Below are 22,743 nucleotides of genomic sequence, written 5' to 3' on the forward strand. Positions count from 1 at the left end.
ATTTATAACTGCACATACGTGACAACTCACACCGTCCTTGCAATGCACTGTAACGCCCCACATTCACACACACACACACGCACACACACACACACACGCACACACACACACACACACAGGTGCCATTAACATTTTTAGGGTTGCATTTCTGTTGTTGTTAATTCTTTTTTCTTGAGTTTCCCCTTTTCAATTGTGGGTGCAGATGGTGGCGATAAGGATGGCGATGGCGGCTGCAGTTTTTGTGATCCGCCGGAGCGCAAATAAACAAAAGGACGGAATCGCGCGCGCTCTGCAAAAGAAAACAAAATAACAACGAGAACAATACAACATGAGACTTGCTCACATACGTCTATACACTTCTTTCTTTGTGTGTCTAGAGAGTAGTTCCAGAAGTACCTGAGCCTCCACATATCTACACGTAAGTATAGTAAGCAGCAGTTGTTGCTTAAATATTTGACTAACCTTATAAAAAGGAAGCCTGCAAATCTTATAAATGACAAGAAAGGAATGCTAAAGTCGAGCAGGCTCAACCTGTACCACCCACAAAAAAAAATTATTACAAAAATTTAATTAATTTACCCTTTTACCCTTTGGGTACAGGGTATAAAAACTACATACTTAGTTTAAAATAGAATTTAAATACAGTTTGTTCCAAAATGTATAATCATAAGCTTTTTTATGATTCCAAATATGCGAAATTATGTTGGCGAAATATTTGCAAAATAAGCGAAACGAAATTGTTCAATTTAAAAGAGGTGCACAAATGTTTATTTTGCATAGGTAGCGATCGCCGAGATTTACAAAGTTTATGCTGGTAGACGGAAAGCTAAGCTTCTCCGTACCAGATGCGATAACGAAAAACGAACTTGACTTGCAGAGTTAGCGACAATAACTAGTACATATGTGGCGGCTGCGCAGCAGCCTATGCAAATTTATGGCAACAAAAGGAAACGTTAAGTGCTCGGCTTGCTATGCAAAGCAAGCGACAAGAAAACGAGCACTTTGCATTGAGTTATTTACGTTACTTATTAACTATGATGTGCTGCTGGTTTTGGCTGTTTTTGGCCGGATGACCAAACATACTCCCCCTGTTGAAGAACCAGGGTCTTCAACAACATCTTGTTTCGGCAGCGGGCATAATTTGCGAACGGCTCGCCGAATGGTTCCAGTGGAAGTCCTCAATTCTGCAACTCTCGACACGCCATCTGCGCCGCTGATGAGGATGACCACCCTTGCTAATGGCCATTTGAGGGGCGGCAAATTCTCGTCCTTGACCAGAACGACATCATCAATGGAGAGTCCAGGCTGCGACACTCGCCATTTTGAGCGCTGTTGAAGAAGCGTCAAGTATTCTTCACGCCAGCGAGCCCAAAATATCTGCTGGTAGTACGTCACGCGCTGCCATCGATCCAGCCGATTGAAATTGAGCTTCGTCAGATCAGGCTCAACGTACGTTGACAGCGGAGCAGCACCAAGAAAATGAGCTGGAGTCAAGACATCGAGATCTGCTGGATGTTCTGAAAGGGATAACGATGGGCGAGAATTAATAATTGCCCCGATATGGCATACAAGCGTGCGCAGTTCATCAAATTCGAGCAGCGATAGTCCAACGGATCTGTAGAAATGATGCTTGGCAGTCTTTACAGCCGCTTCCCATAGACCACCAAAGTGAGGCGAGCGCGGCGGAATGAAACGCCAATCAATACAGTCAGCAAGGCAAAATTCTTGCACAGCCTGCAGGTGCTCGCTGGATTCAAAAAGACGCTTTAGCTCAGCCATCTCGTTCCGTGCGCCAACGAAATTTGTAGCGTTGTTAGACCAGATCCTCGTAGGTCGACAGCGCGTCAAAATAAAGCGTTTAAGTGCATTTAAGAATGCTCCGGTGGTTAAATCCTTCACCAACTCCAAATGCACAGCTTTGGTGGCGAAGCAAATGAAAATGCAAATATAGCATTTTATTGGTGCCTTATTGCGGACCTCGCTTTTGTAGAAAAACGGCCCACAAAAATCCACACCAGTGACCATAAAGGTATGTGAAGCATCAACTCGATCCTTTGGCAGGTCAGCCATAACATGCTCCACAAGACGAGGCTTGGCTCGAAAACAAATGGTGCATTTGCTGACTACGCTGCACACTGTTTTCCGACCGCCAATTGGCCAATACTGCAACCGAATTGAGGCCAGCAATGCACGAGGTCCAGAATGCAGATTACGGACATGGTAGTGCATAATGACTGAACGCGTGACTGGATGACGCCTTGGAAGTATAATTGGATGCTGGGCTTCAAAGTCGAGCGCAGAGTTACTTAGACGGCCACCAACGCGCATCAATCCAGAGCTGTCGAGAAACGGAGATAAAGAAAGACAGGAGCTAGACGATTTCAAAATGTGTCCGGCCTGCAAGGTCTTGTATTCGTCCCGAAGCGTAGACATTTGAATTGAGCGCATCAACAGCAGTGTACCATGACGGATGCAGTCCACCGATAGCCCAGGAATTCGTACACGGTGCAGGAACTTGTATACATATGCAAACACGCGCTGCAGCTTTCCAAATGTGTTAACATATTTGCATTGCTGTGCAATGTCTTCGCACAGTGTGGTGCTTACAAACACTTTAGAGCGCTGCTCAGGAAGCGACGAGGCGGAAATGCAAGACTCTGGCCAAGAAGATTTGTCCTTCGTCAGAAATGCGGGACCATGTAGCCACAAGTTGGACTGGACTAATTCGCTGGGCAAAGCTCCACGTGAAAGTATGTCCGCAGGATTCAAATCGGTTGGAATATATCGCCATTCCATGCCAGAGGTCAACTCTTGAATAGTTGCGATGCGATTGGAAACGAAAATTTGAAACCTGGATGGCTCGCTGCGAATCCAAGATAGCGCTACTGCAGAATCAGACCAACAATAAAACTTGCAGTCGAATAACTCCATACGAGATATTTCGTTTATGAGTTGTGCCAGCAAAACGGCTCCGCACAACTCTAGTCGGGGCACGGTCAACGATTTGAGCGGCGCCACACGAGATCTGGAACACAGCAGCTCCGCACGAGATTGGCCTTGCGTGGTCGAAATGATGTAGACGCAAGCTCCATAGGCATCTATGCTGGCATCACTAAAACCATGCACTTCAATGGAAACACCAGCAGAAAGTGCAAGCCTTGGAAATTTCAGCTGCTTTGTGCGCTCAAAATCTGCAATAAGATTATGCCAAGATGTTGTCAATGATGCTGAAAGGCTTTCATCCCAATCAAGCCTTTCTCTCCAAAGCGCCTGCAGGAATATCTTAGCCTTTGCGATTACTGGTCCAATAAGGCCAAGCGGATCATAAAATCTGGCAATAGTTGACAAAACAGTGCGCTTGCAAATTCGACCAGATGTCAATGCTGGCAGAAACGTGAAAATGAATAAATCCGTCGCAGGATCCCACGACAGTCCTAGAGTTTTTGTTATGTCGCTGCCATCATCAAACTTAACTAGAGTTTCTTTGTCTTCTTCCGGAACTTGTTTGAGCACATCAGGATTGCTGGAGCACCACTTCCTTAGCTTGAAATTAGCCTTGGCAAGTAGCCCTGTGGTTTGTCTCATAATTTCTATGACTTCGTTTGTAGAAGCACCACCAGTGATTAAATCATCAACATAAAAATCGCGGCGCAAGATATCGGAGCCAATAGGAAATAGCTCATGCTCATCTTCAGCCAGCTGATGCATAGTGCGAACGGAGAGAAACGAGGCAGGCTTTGTACCGTAAGTGACGGTATCAAGACGGAAAACTTGAATAGGCTTTTGAGGCGAGTCACGCCATAGAATGCATTGAAAATAGCTATCCGGATTTGATACTCGCACGCAGCGGTACATCTTGCAGATGTCTCCTGTTAAAGCGATAGGAAACGTGCGAAATCGAACAAGCGTGTTTGCGAGCTTTGACTGAATGGAAGGACCAGCCATTAGGATGTCATTTAAAGAATGACCAGAGGATGTGGATGCGGAACCGTCAAACACGACTCTCAACTTTGTCGTTGTGCTGTCCTCCTTCAGAACGCAATGGTGCGGCAGGAAATACTTGCACAAATTTAGCGAAACTGGCGATACAAGCGACATATGACCCAACTCTAAATACTCCTTAATGAATGCAGAGTACTGTGCTTTGAGAAGTGGATTGCGTTCTAACTTTCGCTCCAAGTTTATGAACCGACGATAGGCTTGCGTATAGGAATCGCCAAGCAGATCTGTACTGAGCTTTACAGGCAATCGGACGGAATACTCGCCAGTACGCAGGCGCCTGTAATTAGCCTTGAAATGCTCCTCGCAGTCGAACTCTTCTTTGGTGAGTTTTACAGCCGGATCGACACCACTTTCGAGTTCCCAAAAAGAGCGAACCATCTGCTCGATTCGTGTATTGCAATCCTGTGTAGACGGAGAATTGGATGCAACCAAAGCAGATTTCTGACGCTGCGACCCACCTCCAGTAACTATCCAGCCCAAACGAGTCTGTTGCAGAAGTGGCAGGCCATCAGCCAGTTTAATCTGACCTACGCACAACAACTCGTAGAATAAATTGGCACCGATAAGCATATCAATTTGCTGTGGCTTGAAGAACGCCGGATCAGCTAAGCGGACATTGCTTGGTATATCCCAATGAGATATGTCAACCGTGAAAGTTGGTTGGTTCTCAGTAATGGAAGGAGCGACCAAAGCAGTAATATTTGCGGAATAGTCAGTGACCAATGATTGCAAGCATAAGTGCACAGTGCAACCATCAGACTTGAAACTGACGTCACCAAGACCAGACACAGAGGCCGACGACTTGGTCTTTCGAAGTTGGAGCCGGTGAGCGAATCGCGAAGTTATAATGTGCAACTGTGATCCGGAATCGAGCAGTGCACGGCAAGGTACCCAAGTCCCGGCGCGATTTTGAATGCTGATGACAGCGGTGGCCAAGAGCACAACATCTGAGCCGAGATTTTGGGCAGGCAATGAAGCAAGCGATGATGGCGAAACAGCTGCGAGAGCGCTACGTGGCAGTAACAATGAAGACGGCCGCGAGTGTAAGTCAGAAGCGGACGATTGCTCAGGCATCAAATTTACGGCAGCTGAATTATTAAAATGCAATAAACTGTGATGTTTGGCACCACAGGTTCTGCACGATCCAGAATTGCAAGTTCTCATTCTGTGTCCCTTTCTAAGACAATTTATACACAGAGAGAGGCGTTTCGCTTCCTTTAAACGAAGTACAGGCGACAAATTACCAAAAAGTGGGCAACTGTATATTTCGTGTGCATTATTGTCACAAAACAGACAACCATTTGCGGATGGGTTAGTGGCGACAAACGAGCGTTTGGTGTTAGTGTTTTTATTCTTTCCCACCTGATAATTCGACGAATATGATGCCATTGCATGCTCGATGTTTTCCAATTTTTGACACCTGCTATCCAAGAACGTCGCAAATTGCTCCCACGACGGTATAACGTTCAATGGGGCGGCTTCCTCCCACTTTGCCTGCGTCGCAGCATCCACCTTGCCCAAAATTGTCTGAACGACGATGCTGCCAGCTACATCTTGCATATTGCCCAAACTCAACAGTGCACGCATATTTGCGTTGACTTTGTCGGACAACTCTCGCAGCTTGCTTGTAGTTTCAGCCCTTTTAATGCCCAAAATCTCGGAGATGTGTGCCTGGAAAATAAGACGCTTATTGTTAAACCGCTTGTCGAGTAGGTCTAACGCCACTGAATAATTTGCACCACTTATCTCAAGCGCACGAATCGTGTCCAACGCAGATCCTCTTAAGCTTGACCTCAAATGCTGCAACTTTTCCACATCGGAGAGATCTGGATCCTTGGCGATCACTGATGTGAACATCGAAGAGAAATCTGCATATTCAGTATATCCACCACTGAATGTAGGCAACTTAAGCTCAGGCAAACGAGACCGATTTATCACAATGGTAGACTGATCATCTTGCCGAAGCGTCGAACACGGCGGCGCGCCAGATTGCATCCTTTGTATTGTATTTAGCAGGCGGCCCTCCAAGCAGACCACCAGCTCAGCAAAGTTGCAGCGCAAACTGCTGCCAATCTCGTCAAAGTCCAGCTCCTCTAATTTGTCATGCACCAAATTAAAAGAGGCCTGAATACTTTGCAGCATTTCCACACGTTTTCGCAGCTCACTTTCTGAAATATTGTCAATTTCACAATCATTTATTTTATTTTGAATAGAAAGCGCCCACGCATATAATGATTGCGCCTTGCGCTTATAAAACTCAACACTATTGCTCGTAGCCTGCACTGCATTGCCCACAGCTGTTGACGTCGAAGCTGTTGGCGCAAGCGTCGCTGCATCAGCTACGTCAGCAGCAGCTGATGCGACAGCTTGGAAGGCGCGCATTTGACCGTCGCTCTCAGACATTATGAACGCGAGAGAGAACCGAAAACCGAAAATAGCAGAGATAAATGACGCGCGCGAATAACTGTTTTATCTGCTGATGTTCGTTGCCCTCAAAAACGTCGCTTCACACGGCTGCTTATTGGCGGTACAGTAGGCACTATGAACTTATACTTTTGCACTTATGTACTTGAATATTTTTTGTGTACAATGAACTCAATTATGTACGCTTTTGTTTTTTAACGCGATTAAGCAAGGTTTTGTGGAATTATTAATCACGTCGGGGTCACCAAAATGTATGCAAAATAAACATTTGTGCACCTCTTTTAAATTGAACAATTTCGTTTCGCTTATTTTGCAAATATTTCGCCAACATAATTTCGCATATTTGGAATCATAAAAAAGCTTATGATTATACACGCTATATGAACTAACGCTTGACTACCTCACATTAAGTTTCCTTTACTGTTTCCAATCTTTATAAAATGGTTTGAAGGATGTTAAAGGGCTTATATCTTCCGTTGATGGCATTAAGGATCAGCACATCGCTGAGTACATGTCTATGTAGTGAAGGAAATATAATTTTTGTAGACTTTTGTTACTAACCTCGTTCGTATTTATGCCACTGGCTGTTGGCTGCAACAAAATACCAAAGTAAGCGAAATATGTGTTGTCCTGACATCGGCACAATCACAGACAAAGGCGCAAGTAGAAATGGGCAAAACGCACGTCTTGCCATTATATTTGACCCGCTGCACATACACATACATACATACACACACACACACACACACACACACACACACACACACACACCCATACAAGCACACTTTGTAGCTGGCAGGCTATGGCTTAAAGCTAGAAATGGCGTCACAGCCACCAGCATGCTCGAGCCCGCACTTGGGCATCCGTTTTAATAATGAGACCCATTTCGTTGGATATGTTTACTTTGAAAACGACAACAACGAACTACGTTGACCGCGTTGCGTCTTTTACCTCAGTTGCAGCGTATGTTGTAAACGGTCGAGCGCCATGGCATCATCTGCGCTATGCAAATGCATGTTTACATTATACCCCCCTGCGTAAATTGCAGTGAAACATACAAACATCCGAGCACACAAGCATACAGCCACGCACACCCGTTCACGTATCCAGACACGGTCAACAGAAGCGATGCGGCAGAAATAACAACAATGCCACTTCAACGCCATGCATCGTCCACAGAAATTCTCGATGCACCAACACCAACACACATGCTTGAGGACCACGCCATGTGATGTATTTTCAAATGAAATTACGTACACTTTCGAAGAATGTAGTAGGCTTTCACAAGCTCAACCATAAATCATAGTTCCGAGAAAAGCAAAAGCACTAAAGATGGATTGATTCGGTTTGGGGCAAAGGTTCAATGCTCCCCATGGTCCTAAAACATGAAATGCTTCCCTCTACCAATGGCTCCACGGTTGCTAAAAGATATTGTAATTCGATGTTGGTGCAATTTTTGGAGTTAGTGGGGCATTCGTAAAATCTCAAAAATAGCCTAACAAATTTTCCTAGTAGAGTGATTTTTGCGCCCATGCCAATCTTATGGCAGATACGTGAGAAGATTTTAAAATTTTAAATTTTTCTGGTTTGTGATAAACTTCATTTATAGTAGAGTATACAATTTGCATTTCAATTTATACACATAAATAACTGTAATCTACACTTATATATTAAAGGATTACGCGCAAATAGATTGATTTACATAATCATCTCTTTTAGTTTATTTTGCTAGATAAGGAAAGCGAGTCCTTAGGAAAACTCGACACCGGTATTTGAAAAATTATGAGCTACCCCACAGTCTGGAATCAATTGGATTTCTGTTTTAATAGAAAAGCTTATGAATATATTTCCAAAAAAGGAATGATGTATGCCTGTCCATAAATTTATTCGTGCATCATTCAACGCCTGCCAGTCAGTGTTAAAAATTCAATTAAACTGTATACATAGGAAGCACAAACCAATGGCAATGTATGGCTTTCAACAACAGTTCGCCGGCTGCTTTGGCTTGACAGCTCCCCCGACATGCGTGTCAAAACAATTGTCATTCATTTTGCAGTTGCGCTCCTTTCTGCTCGATTGTATGGCAAAGGCTATCTGCGAATGTATGTATGTCCTTTATGTCCGTGCGCATGTATTCCATGCAATTATGGTCCTGTGACATGTGCTAACATCCATGAGTAGATAGTGGGAGGCAGACTGCATGGCACTTAACATTTCCGCCCGATATTTGGTTCATTTCCCGCACGCACACAGAGAGCAAATAGACAAACGAACGACCAAACTGGTTGGCTGGTTAGACGACCTTTCAGCTCGATTTTGTATCTATTTCAGAATGCTGCAGAGGACGCTGCGTGGCCACCTGTCAAGCCGATATCATGAATCAATATACATATACATATACTTGTATATCTGTGGAACTAACTCAAATCACAGCTCAGACGCCAACTGGCATTTTACACTTTTTATTTGAGTGGCAACGATACTGTCCCCTACTGGTACCTTGATTACTCTTTTCGCATTATTTTCCACTTGAAATGTGCCGTGTATCGATCTGCTGGTAAATCGCACACAAACACGCACAAGCGGTCATTATCATCTTTAGCCATTATGTCACACTTTGCCGTCACTTTACATGGTACAGTCTTGTGTATCACGGCGTATCGTGTTGTTTGTGAGGCAACGAGTGGCTTTTCTAATGTCCTTTCATCGTCATAACTGAAATTCTGGGTGGTTTAGGTGTAGCCTACATTACTGGCCATTTTTCAGTTCGCTTGCCAGCCGTTGCCAGCACAATTTTACGCTCATGTTGTTGCCTCGCCAATGGCACACATTTCAAAAGCCACGCTTGCTCACCCGCATAACCCACACCGAGGTAATTGATGTTGTATCGATGTGTTGTTGAGCAGTTATCAATTCTCGTTGCTCTGCCCTATATACACGTACTATACATACTATATGTATGAGTATGTACAGTGTATGCTCACAATTTAGAGTTTTCCAAAGTTTCAACTTTTTATAAATGAAAACCAGCGTTGCAAAAGCACAACCTGAATCTTTAATAAAAGAAAAGTATAATATTTATGGTATATTGATATATAAAAAAGATCTCAGTGAATACGATACGAGTCAGTGGAGAAATCTCACCATATACCCATCAATATATAAATAATATATTTAAAAATTAAATTTTCCGCTCCCGACGCTCACAACAAGCCAAAAGAGGCCTAAATTCTTGTTGACTGGAATGTTTTGCCATAAAAAGTAATGCAACGAATTGTCTTAGTAAGCTAGGAATTTATCAAAAGTTTATCAAACTATTTTCTATATAACTAACACAAACACATTTCGAATCAGCCTCCAGTAGCTTGGAGATGCAGCTGTCAGTCAAATTGCTGTTATCAATTATGGCAGCATTCATCATCTTGGTAAGAAACTATGAGAGCTAGTTATATCGTTTCTGCATAACTAAGTTTACAACAAAAAATATAGGATCAAGTAAAATACAGCAAAGCTATGGCGATTCCAGAAACAAGGCATGAATCAGGGGCAACTGGAGCTCAGACATCGACTGCATCCGCTGAGAGAAGATCGGTTCGGCACATTGTGCGGACGAAACGTGAGACTAATGATTCGCCACTAGACTTTATCACAAGCCATATGCCTTGCGACATGGATATGAGGAATCGTGGGCGGCTTATGCGGAACTTGCCTAATCACTGCATTTGGACATACAATAACCGATATGCCTCGGAGAAATTGTTTCGCATGTATAAGTCTTATCAGCTGGAGGCCTTCTTTTTTGGGCAATATTACGAACGCTTTAAACGTTTCGAGATTGATCCGCACATTTACGACTATGATGTGGAGCATGATTAATGAAAGCCTTGGCTAAGTTAAATATGTGTCTGAGGTGTAAATGGTTATACACTATATATATAATAAAGTAGACATTAGTAGTAGAGCCACTGAGCTACTTCTAATATTTATATAAGCATTCACATCAGCAATGCAATGTACACATACATTATTTCTTTTCATAGCAAAAGTGGCATGCATATATAAGGCAGATAGACAGCTAAGCAGCACGGTAAACACTAAATATAGTGGTTTGATACATAAGGCTTATAAAAGCCAAGATAGATACCACCTTTGAAGCAGATGGCAAAATGTGTAACATCGGGCATTTGCTTACTGAAATAAATGCTGGAGAGCTTCGTTCAAGAGCCCACTGACTTATTCATGTTTTCATTTAATTTATTGTTATGAACTATTTTTCAACCAGGAATACCTACAGTCGTTACATACATTTGTCCCAATCGTTCAACGTTTGCGTTATTAATAAGTTATTTTTAATTTTTGAACAAATATTAAAAGTATATTTTCATAAACTAGCTAGTTTTCTGATTCCTCTCATTCTCACTTAATGAATAATTCGGTAATTTCTTTAGAATTGGACCGAATCCGTTTTAATTTCATTCAAAGTTATTATTTAATCATTTTCTCAATTCTTAGTAGTCATTTTAAAAGTTTTCAAAGTTAATGTCACACATTCGGTTCTGTGCTCATTTGATTTTTTCGTTTTCGACTCACACGAACTATTGTAATTGTTCTTTGTTCAAGTAAAGCATTACCGTAGTTAAGATAGAATTCCCAATGTATTTATCACTAAATTTGCTGTTACTAACTCACGCGGCTCTGCTTTTGCTGGTAAGTGCCAAAGTCTGATACACTCCCACTGTTTTTTTACGATACATGCTCAATATCCGTAGTTTAACGTACAATGCGGTCATACCATGCGCATTTCTACAAGTGCGAAGGAACAGATCACCCCTCAGACCAAAGTCGGTGAGAATAATAAAACGTCGACCGCTCAGGAAATGGATAAATTGAATGCCACAAGTCCCGCTCCCAGTTCCCAGCCTACGCAACTCAATCTTATTACAGCTACCACAAAAGTGGCGGATACAGAGAAGTCAACTACAAAGAAGCCGCAACACGTAGTACGCATTAAGCGCCAGAATGACGTGCTTATGCCATTTGATTTCCAGACAAAGCATATGCCCTGCGACTTTGATATTAGAGGCCGGATACGGCTTATAGAGTATATGCCGAATCATTGCATCTGGATGTGGAACAACAAATATACACACGAGGGATTCTTTCGCTATTACAAATACTACCAGCTAGAGGCTTTCTTCTTTGGCCAGTACTATGAGCGCCTCAAGCGTTTCGAAGTTGACCCTCACTCCTTCGACTATGGAGACGGATCGTAACTCACGTATAGCAATCGATTTATTTAAACAGTGAACAGATAAAACTGTAGCAGTCTATAGTACATGGCTTAGACCAATTTAAGCTAACACATACTTGTATATAATAATAAATGATATTAGATATACATATATATATTTACCAGTTTCCTTCTTATTTAAGTGAAATGTGAAAAACATTCAATCATATTTGAAAAGATTTGAAGCAGTTTGCCGAGCCATTACCTTACTTACTTCCCTTACCTCTCCCACGAGCATTCTTTGATATTTTCAACCAGAAACCACCAGCTGTCAACTCATCTCTCGATGACTACTCTGACGTACTTGAGAGCAGTTAGAAAAATGCCTTGACAACCATTCCAAATTGAATTCAATGCAAGCGGAAATTTGATATTTTTGAAAAGGTTTTGCGCTTTACCAGCTACGCTGCCAGCAGTGCAAAGTAATGTTATGAAAAAGCTACAAAACGCTGAGCAGCTGGTCATTTTCCCACAGCTCCTTTTGAGTTTAGGAAAATGGAATTGACGGCAGACATCAAAGCTGAGGCACAGGCGCCCCGTTTACTCCCTATTTCCATTGAAATCCAAGGAGCCTGAGAACCATGTCTCCAAATTTTGTATGTAAACATATATATATATACATAAATTGCACAACTAAGTAACTATATACACCACATACATACATGAACATAAAGGTTTGATTTTCTGCGTCACCTGCAATACAAATAAATTAGCCAGTGTTATGGGAGAGGAAACGATTAAAGCAATGGACGCTAACGACGATCAAATACACGAGTTCGAGCTTGCGTTTCAAATATTATATAGCGGAGGCACTCGCCGCTTCACCATCAAGGAGCTGGACACTGTAATGCGCGCTCTTGGACATACGCTCAGCGAAAACAAATTGGAGAACATGATCAGCGAGATGGACATTGCAGGCAAGGGCTCCATTGGATTTCCAGAATTTGTTAGCATGATTTCTCGAAAATTAAACGAAATGGATTATGATGACGAGTATCGGGGGGCTTTTCACGCATTCGACAAGGACAATAACGGCTACTTATCTATTGCTGAGCTGACCGAAGTCCTCATAGGCTTAAGCCTTAAGTTAAATGAGCACGAAATCAAGGAGATAATGCGCAGGGCCGATCACGATCAGGATGGCCAGCTAAGCTATAATGAGTTTGTATACATGATGATGACCATGTCCCTGTAGCCATTATTTGAGTACTTATTTCGGGAAAATATTGATCAAAATTAATATATCGAAAATATATAAGTATGTTTTAGCTTCAGCACATCCAATTCGAATACTTTTCTCATTTGGATTTCAAATTTGTTGGCAGAATCCTGATAGGCCTATATGAGTAATGTGTGTATGCGATTTATTCATTATGGCAATAGAGTACTATAATCAATCAAATGTTTTTTCGCTGCTAAATTCATTTTGCAAACCAAATAAGGTGTATCATGTCAATAGTTGCGTGGGCCAAGCTGAAGGGCGCCTAAGTGAATTGGTAGCGAGGCGGGAGGCGGGGTTATTGTTAAATGCTGATGGGGTCGTTTTTATCTTTAGTAACTCGTTTCGCAGCACTAAGCACACAGCAGAAATAACAATGTATTTCATACAATATTTGACGAGCATTTGTGTAATTTGTAATTTTTGAGCATCATCAATCAACGGCAGCTGTCGTTGAGATTTGTTCGCTATCCCTGTCGAGTTACGCTCTCGCACATTCTCTTTGCACATTTGTCGGACTTTGCATTGATTTATCGATGACTTGCCTAAATGAATACAAGTTTCAAAGGACTTTAATTAGGCAGGTGTGCAGTAGCAATAGCAGTAATACAAGTAGTACACCCAAATCACTTTTGTGGCATGATTTTGCGCTTTCCACAATTTCGAACGTTTGCATTTTTTTTTCATTTACGTGCAATATGCAAATGTTCAAAGGCCAATGCAAAGTAGCCATACAAAAGGACTCTGTTCAGTTACGACTTCCTTTTTCATCTTTTTCCCATTTGCTTCTTGCAATGTGCCACTAAGCCGTGGCAGAGTAATGTGGCATTGTTGTGATTTTTATGCTCTATGCGGGTTTTTCTCGTTCCTTTTTTCACAAATTGATGCTATTTTTATACACATAAATACGTACTATATGTATATAAGTATATACAGTGTATGTGCATCTGTATATATATATTTGTTTTTATTGTGGAACAATTGTTGGTATACTTACGACTATTGCATGTTGCCTGCATATATTTTGTTGTAATATGAGCAAACAGACAAGGCCATTGAACAAAGAAGCACGCTCTGAGCTATGCAAGGCAAGGTTTCATTTGCCTTTTTATATTAACATTCCTTTCAATGGGTGGCGGCGCACTATTAGGGATTGGTTGGTACGTGAGGGAACGGGGGAAAGGACTGCTGTTGCTGCCAAATAACGTTGAAAATGCGTATACGTATATAAAATATTTCAATACGACTCGCCAAAATACAGACAAAGCGACAGACGGAAGAACCTACACACAGAAAATTTTCAAGTACGATTGGTGCGCTTGCTTTTTAAAATCATGAAATAATAGACAGTTCTAAGTCATTTATTTTATATCTTGAAAAAAAAACTTAAAGATTTTATTTGCTTTGCTTTTTATTGTTTTTAATGTTAATATTATTTATTTCCTTAATTAAGATAACCAGACTTAAGCAGACTTAAGACTTTTCTTGATCCATTCCATATATGTATATTATTAATATGTAATAATATGTAAGGGATCCAATATTTACATTATCAGAGATGAATAACTTCATTCAAACCACAAAACGGCTTAAAACTTGAATACAGATTAGCTGTCTAGAATATTTCGATACATTTGCTGAGTGCATGTACATACCAAAGAAAGATACATATATGTATGTACTTGTATATAAGAATGTATGTATATTAGTACCTAAACCAAACACAAATTCCGTTTTAAATTATTGTCTCTAACTGTGACGCTGGCTTGACTGCGTTGCTTGACTTGATGGCTGGTTGCGTTTGCTGGAAACTTTTCCACATGAACAGAGTGAAAAGTTGAAATTGAGTTTCGTTAATGCAGACGCGCACACATACTCTCGCACACACACACACATACACAATCCAACAAACACAGACACTGAAATATTTTTGTGGCGATAGCACAAAGACAGTGTTAGCATTGTAAAGCGAACATTGACGCCGACGCCAATGCTGATGCTGATGCTTACACCGCCAGCAGCAGCAAGTCCCTGAGGAAAAGTTTTGCGCAGTCAACAACAAAAGTGTGGCGCAGATGAATTTACAAGCAAAAATTCTCTGGCGAGTTGACGGTCTGGCTGCCTGCCTGACTGCTTGCCTGCCTCCTTGCCAGACTGGCAGCTGTGGTTATAGAAGAGTAAAGCACTGAATCTGCACTTAAATTGATGTAAAGGTTGCCCACCTGCGATAGACGTTAAGTAATAGCTCATCAAAATATTCTGGCAATTGTTTCAATTTTTCTCTAAAAGCGATTTAATTAAATTTATGAATTGCACTTCTTTTTGACAAACTCTATTAGTATTGATGTCTTCTTGTCATTTTCAGAGCAATTTCCTACTACTCGTATATGGTATAACAATAATTGCTTCATTATGTATTAATTTATAGCAGCTATTTATTATCGTACTTCATAAGATTTAACAGCCGTAAAACCTCAATCTTTAATATCAACAATCTGGAAGAAACAAACATTCTTTAAAAATTGCGTTTAAGTATATTGTTATCAAAATGCGTTTTACACAAATTTGTTCTGCGCTTGTAAAAAACTTTGCAACCGTTTACAACAACTTGCTTGTTGTAACAGTTTAGTTAATTTCAAATTCAAAAACATGTAATTACAAAGACCTGTATAAACAAAAGCAAAAATTTAAGCAAAAAGTATTTGAGATGTTCAGGTTATGCTGCTGCGCCATTGCTGCGTCTCGCTTGTGGACTTTGTTGTGTAAATATTTTTGCCATTAAAATTTCATAAATTATATTGCTACGTTTTGAACGCGTTGAATTTAAATTTGAATGGGAAAGGTTCGTGACACGTACATTTTCGAGCAAGTTCATTTATATTTGTTGGCTTGCAAAAGTGCGCCCCTAAAAGTAGGCAACAACTAATGCTTCTAAAAATTGTGCCGCTTGTGCGTATTTCAGAGTTTTCTCAGCTTTATTTATTTATTTCCGGAAACGCGCCCTTGAGATTTTGCTCGCAAACAGCAAAAGAGGGGTCCGAAACAGCCCCAATGAGCCCCAGTGCCCCACATCAACTCAGCAGCTGGCCATTGGATGCGCGTTTTGCGGCCAGCAACGCTGCTTAGTTAGCATAAATATACAAACACACAATCACATAACCCCACACAGCCCACACCCCCACAGCGTCACTACTTCTGTGTTGTTCATTAAGTTTCGCGTTTGTCAGGCATTTTGTTTTATTTCATTTCGCACTCTGTCGTCCAGAAAGCGACACGAAACGGCACGTGCGCAGTTATGTATACTTTGTCTAGTTAAAAAATTGTTCATGGACACACACACACACTGCCAGAAACACAAGCCAACGCCACCATTGCCTGCTGGGCGTAATGAAAACACAATAAAAATTTTGCGCTTTTCTGATCTCTCAAGTGGCTGTGAAATTTTGATGAGTTTGCCCGCTTCAAGGAAATGCTTTAAAATAAACAGGCGTGAGCGAACATCTGCGGCCCATTGCCACCATTGGTCAAGGGTGGATGTTTAATATGGCACGGCGTATTCAGCTCCCTACGCAGCACCACGCAGCAAACTAATTACAGTTGGCCAAATTGGTTCGCAAATAGGCTTTAATGCCAGCAGGCCTGACATAATAGAGTATACACTAGTTATACATGTATTTTAAGCATGAAAGGAGAATGCCTTTACCCACTTTTTTAGGCAAATTTTTTTTAAAGAAACTAATTTAAAAAAATTATTTTAAATTTAAAAATACATAACACGTGCATAGAGTCGTACAGAACGACAATATGTGTGTCTGTGTGCGTGCGTGCTTATCAAGAATATATATACTTTGTGGGGTCTGCTACTGGTACACCTCCTTCTGTCCTTTACACTTTTTATTTTCCGGAAACCGAATATACTGTACGTTGTACGTTTTTTGTAAGTAGTATACACATTTTAAATATTCTGTAAGCTTATCCTATACCATCAAATTATACATATTTACGTTGTCATTAGATACAATTTAAACAAGAGTGCACACTAAATAATAATAACTAAATAATAATAAACACTAATAAACATTTGAGAGCTATATGTATAGTTTCGATGCAAGAGTTTCTGAAATTTGCAACGTTTTTAAAATGTACCGTGCAAAATCATCATAAAATAATAAACTCTTATACATACGCAATTATTTTCTTTAATTTTGCAAACTTTAGTCCAAAACGGAATACTATACTACTATGCATTTTTTGATAAAGCTGCCATTGCTGCCGGTCTCCATCATGGCTGTTTCTGGCAGGAGGCGCAGAGCACAGCACGTTTTAAGTCACGAGTCCTATTTCCCCTGCGGTAGCACGCAACAACAAAAGCAACGCCAACAACAAAAATAATAATTTTTTTGATAGCCCAATTTTATTCCACTACTGTTGTTGCTGCTGTTGCTCGGTGCCAGACCGTTGGTTGCGTCACAGCTTCGCACCTCGCGCAACTTGGTTTCTGTGTCAGCGAGCTCCATGCCCACAACACATGCACTGTGTACTCCTATGTTTGTTTATGTATGTGCGAGAGTATACTTGTACATATATGTACACGTGTATGTGTGTAAGCGTGTGCGTGGTGCTGGCAAGTAAATTATGCCAAAGTGGACGCTGAAATGTTGCAAAACACAACAGCAGAGGCGCATAAAAAACGGTAACAAAATTACATCAAAGGTGCTTTTTATGAATATGCGAGCAAGACCTGCTTCTGGCTAACCATGGAAGGCGAGCACGCAGGCATACCAGGGGGCAGGGACTGAGTGTAAACTGAGTGGTTCCAGGTTGGATCTGGAAAGGGTTGCTACCCATTGCCAGCATGGACATCTGTGTGTTGTTTTTCTCGTATTTTTTTCGCTGTTGTCGTTGACCAATGGTCCATATAATTTTTTGGCAAGCAGCTCATATCAGTGAACTCGGGAGTTTCTGGTCCTGTTGTTCTTGTTGGTGCTGTGTGGTCCTTTTAGGCCAATGCTCGGTAATTTGCTACTAAAATATGTGGGTTGTTGGCTGACAGCTTATGGTCTGAAATATGCGCCCATTTTATACGCTCTTACGGGTGCGATTGCTTCTCGGTGTTTTATTTTTTTTCTGCCAACCTTATTTTATGATGAATGTGTGGGATTCTGGTCAAATGAAGTCGGCAAATATGCGTGCTTAGTTTAAGGCCAAAGAACACGACGATTTACATCATTAGGCACGCAGCGGTATATGATACATGTACTACTACAAATATAACCAGTAGTATCGGATTTTACAAAACTTTTTCGGCCGACTATCAAAATGCCAACCAAAAAATGTATCAGCAAGGGCACCCGAGTTAATAAATGACCCTCATGGGACTGTCTACAGCCTGTAGTTTTGATTTATGCAAATAGTTGGGCATGCCACCTATGCTGCTACATTCCAGCCGGTTTCCCACGTCGCGCCAGAAGATAAATGGAAATGCGGGCCGTCGCCGGTATTTTATGTTACCCCTGGAATGTGCACCAGCACAGACGATCTCTGCATTCACAGACACTAAGGCAAGAATTAATAAAATCCATCAAAACTGACCAAGAAAAAAAGGAAGTCATAAAACAAACTAGAATTAAAATACAAATATAAAATAAAATGAATAATAAATTTAAAAGCAGAGAATATAATTCACTCTTGATGCCGAACAAATCTACGTAACGAAACTGAAATGACAATCAAAGCTTAAAAACCTTACTGAAAATCATCAGTTGGTAAGAATGTTGTACGCACATGGTCTCATTATTAAAGTTGACTCTAATTTATTATTCATTTAATCATAAAAATTTAAAATTAAAGCATTGATTAACGCTTCTTTAAGCTCTGAAATTTGCAAAGCTCGAGGCGTGCGAGTGTCAAGCTATTAAAATAATTGAAATAGTACCCAGTGGAGACTTTTTGATCGTTTTTATCCGAAATGACCCTTTGAAATGTGACCATTGGTATCTTTGAAAGGTATTGATTCAGAGCAACACTCGTGCTGCTGCTGCTTGACTTCACATTTCCTTTCCATCTCTTTGACATGCATTCATTCGCATCTGTCAGAGAAACGTAAATTTACGCATATCATTCGAACACATACTCACACACACATACACACAAGCAAAATTTTCTCTTGCACTTTTTATAAAAGCTTGAAGGAAATATGTATGTCCTCTTGTTTTATTCGTTGCACTGCATGACGTATGCGCCACTTGTGCCAGTTTTAAAACACACATTGCCTTCTGCCAGCACTACCCTGATGTCGACATTCCAGCCTAGACTGAGTTATGTGCCACCTCAAACAGACTTTGTCAATGGTGACCAACTTACCACGTCAGTGTGGATCAATGCAATGGACCTTTGAAATTTTTTTACGAGTATAACAAAACACCTGCATACTCTCGAGACTCTACCAGTATTTAAAAATTGAGACACATTGCACATACATTTTGCAGTTTCTTAATTTGTCTGTCGTTGTCGAGCTCTGCTGCCAAATAAGTCGCCCAGACCATGTAGTCAAATTAAAATTTCACTTTGTACACACATGCAAAATTGCATTAACATTGCTATATGTTCATATTACGCATACGCCACATTGGTTGCTGCCAGCGTTTCTGTCATTAAGTAATCTGTTTCTGCTACTCCGGTGGTCTTGAATACCATGGGTTGCCATAGCAAGGTTTAAAATGCATTAATCAACTCTCAGGCCATTTACTGCCAAGCACAAATTGAACGCAGCCCATGAAAAAATTGCGTAATACACTCAACAAAAATTTAGATTTTAAAAAATCATACTGGAGCTATCTCTTCAATTGCTTCGAGTAACCAATATTTGACTCAAAACATATGTGTTAAATCTATATTTTTACTTAGATTTAAAAACACTTTCGATGCAAATGTTGTCATATTTTGAGCACATTTCCAGCAAATAAGAACTGAAAGGACTATAATTGGCTGGAACATTTTAAAACGTAGTTCATTATATTTTAAAGATAAATATCTGAAGGGAGTTTTATTCAAAAATTAAATTCATTTTAATATTTTCGTTACAATCGCTAATCTTTAAATACATAAAGTATACATATATTCATAAAAGTATGAGCATATTGGCTATCAACAAGAAAATCTATGAAATATCTGAATTTTTCCTCAAAAATCGAATACTTCAAAGTTTACTTATTTTTATTGCTTTTATTTATATAAACATTCTCATCCTAGTATGTCCACAGCCTATATTTGTGGCATTAATACATAAATAAATAAAATATTTCGAAGTGCATGGCATAAATAAGCGTACGGATGTACAAAAATGCACAAGCATGTAATTCGAAGTCATAAATATGCACCAGCAGGCGTGTATATTTAAAACGTTTTAGCTTTAGTGAAATAAATGGGGACCTGCTTTTATGCTTTTCTATCTGTCGGTCGCATATATCCATGTATTGTATGTAGTACGTATGTAAGCCATCTTCGTATTGCATTGACATTTAGAAAGCCGTTTTATGACAGGCTTCCACTGAGTTGGGATTGCCAACGGGAGGCAACACAAACGAGTTACCGAGCATGTTTGTGTGTTTGTGGACGTGGGTGTGAGCTTGTGTTTGTGTTTGAGCGAGGTTTGCAAAATTTCAAAAATATCTCTGACATTCTAATATCGTTTTTATGATGTGCGGCAGCAAGCATATTTGCTAACCAATTGCCCGATGGCGACCGCCTCCTACAAATATTATTCTCCAAGTCAGTTGAAGCTGGTGTGGCTGTCATTGTTTTTAAAAACTTTATGACATTGCTTTATGAATTGCAAATTTCTGATATACATATCGCTGCACATCTGGCCAAAGATATATGTAGTACACATAGAATATATATACACGGTTTAAGGGTTGCAGACATATGTATATGTAAGGTGCAAGTCAGTCAATCAGCAACCAACCACTTAGCTATATATATATATATATATATGTATACCCATCTATATATAGATGTATATATGTAAATGGTCACCTACTTGAATCAGTGATGGACGAAAGAAGAGCTGTCATGTACGAGTATTGGAAATTGTGGGTATACCAGAATTTTATGTGTTTGGCTGTGATGCGAATACCACCGCGTGCTTTATTTCGCATTGCACATAAAACATTTTTTATTGCTCATTTAGATATTTATGCGCATTTTTATTATAATGAAAATTGTGCGTATGCATGAGTTTTTATTGTGATTGCATTACTTGCCACATTTGCTTGAGTCAAAGTAAACGGCCGGTATCTCCATCTCAAACGGAATATACCTACACATATACACACAATTTATAATACAAGTCTGCACTCATACATACATACATATATGTATGTATGCATGCGAACATATATGTATGTATGTTCCGCTAAACACGTGTTTTGATTTCTGCTCGCTTTTCGTCTGAGAACCCAAATTTATACGCAGTTCTTGCACTTAACGCGACGTTTTTATGAGTTTTTTGTTGTTGTGTTTTGTGTTAATGTTGTTGTTGGTGGTAATGTTTTTTGTTTCTAAATAGGCCACACAGCTTCAATTTCAATGGCGGTACTGATAAGTGGCCAGTGGAAAAAAGAGTGCGCCCACAAAAGTAGGCCACACTTTTTATATTTTTAAAGCGTGACTCAATCGTGGAGACTTTTAAGTTAGAAATACATAAAAATATAGCACTTGGACGAACAGTGGCTTTTATTAGTTCATTTTATTATTTAAAAGAAGCTTCGGGTGCCAGCTAAAAGCCTATATACAGTGCACGACAGAAGTATAATATATATAATAATTTTATTTGTTTAGCTTTACATTACATTACATTTTTTGTTTAGCTTTCACTTCTAAATAACGCTTCTGATTGATATTTGTTACCAGCATATACTCGCGAAGTTTCGCGACAAATCTTTGTGTTCAATTTATACAAGACAAACTAACAAGTTGCGGAAAGCCGTCTTAATGGGGGCTGAATATAAAAGCTACTAGAACAACAATTATCTACATAATTAAACATGTTACTAAAGCTTGCTATACCATCTCTCGCTTCTAGCATCCATTAGCATTCACGCATGTGCTTCACAACTGTCAATTGCCCAACTTGAGGTACGACGTACTTAGAAACAGAATTTGGGCATTTACAATTACCATAAATGTATTTACATTACATGTGCAGATTTGTTCAAATGCCCAAGGCCCTTTCCGCTCCTTCTCTCTAACTTGTTGGTCTATTCAGGCATTAATGTAGTATAGAAATACAAGATAGATGGAGAAGCAAATTCGCCTGAATAAGATGCGGTTTGAATTACGTGCTGCATATTCAAATATATGTATGATATGCAAAATACATTTAATTCAATAATTATTTAGCAAATAAATGTGCTTTGGAACTGTTTCTAATGTCCTGTTAATGAGGGCAGCTACCAATCCACCCATAATTATATATTAATATATTTATGTATTAACAGTAATATCAACAATTATGATGGATGCAGAGTAAATAAACCAGCAGCAACAACACCAATAATATAGCCACAACAATAACAATTACAGGCCGATTAAAATCATAGATATTAATATATGTATGTATTTCTGTTCGCGCCATACATCAATCAGTTGCAAATGGTCTCCACATAAATACATACATATGTAGTGAGTAAGTTTGTATTTCTGTAATTGTATTTATGGCGCATTAGGTGCAGCAGCAGTGTCTGCAATGCATCAGACAAATCTGTCAACGACACATATTCGTACGTATACTATATGTATGTATGTA

General features: G+C 40.1%; 4 protein-coding genes across 4 annotated transcripts in view; 3 read left to right on the forward strand and 1 right to left on the reverse strand.

Moving 5' to 3' along the window:
* LOC115620772 overlaps positions 1 to 22,743 on the reverse strand; it is a 79,660-nt gene that overhangs the window by 49,882 nt on the left and 7,035 nt on the right. The gene's annotated exons all lie outside the window — the stretch shown is intronic.
* On the forward strand, positions 9,762 to 10,448 carry LOC115620796. Its single transcript, XM_030514220.1, has 2 exons — positions 9,762 to 9,851; positions 9,916 to 10,448. Exons 1-2 carry the CDS (start codon positions 9,798 to 9,800, stop codon positions 10,300 to 10,302), a joined length of 441 nt encoding a protein of 146 aa, XP_030370080.1. The 5' UTR covers positions 9,762 to 9,797; the 3' UTR covers positions 10,303 to 10,448.
* Positions 10,999 to 11,832, forward strand: LOC115620787. The gene is made up of 2 exons (XM_030514207.1): positions 10,999 to 11,133; positions 11,196 to 11,832. Exons 1-2 carry the CDS (start codon positions 11,080 to 11,082, stop codon positions 11,697 to 11,699), a joined length of 558 nt encoding a protein of 185 aa, XP_030370067.1. The 5' UTR covers positions 10,999 to 11,079; the 3' UTR covers positions 11,700 to 11,832.
* LOC115634776 (putative calmodulin-3) lies at positions 12,462 to 12,911 on the forward strand. The gene has a single exon (XM_030532672.1). The coding sequence runs from the start codon at positions 12,462 to 12,464 to the stop codon at positions 12,909 to 12,911; it is 450 nt and encodes a 149-aa protein (XP_030388532.1).

Source organism: Scaptodrosophila lebanonensis, unplaced genomic scaffold, assembly GCF_003285725.1.
Source record: "Scaptodrosophila lebanonensis strain 11010-0011.00,11010-0021.00 unplaced genomic scaffold, SlebRS2 tig00000001-arrow-pilon, whole genome shotgun sequence".
NCBI lineage: Eukaryota > Metazoa > Arthropoda > Insecta > Diptera > Drosophilidae > Scaptodrosophila > Scaptodrosophila lebanonensis.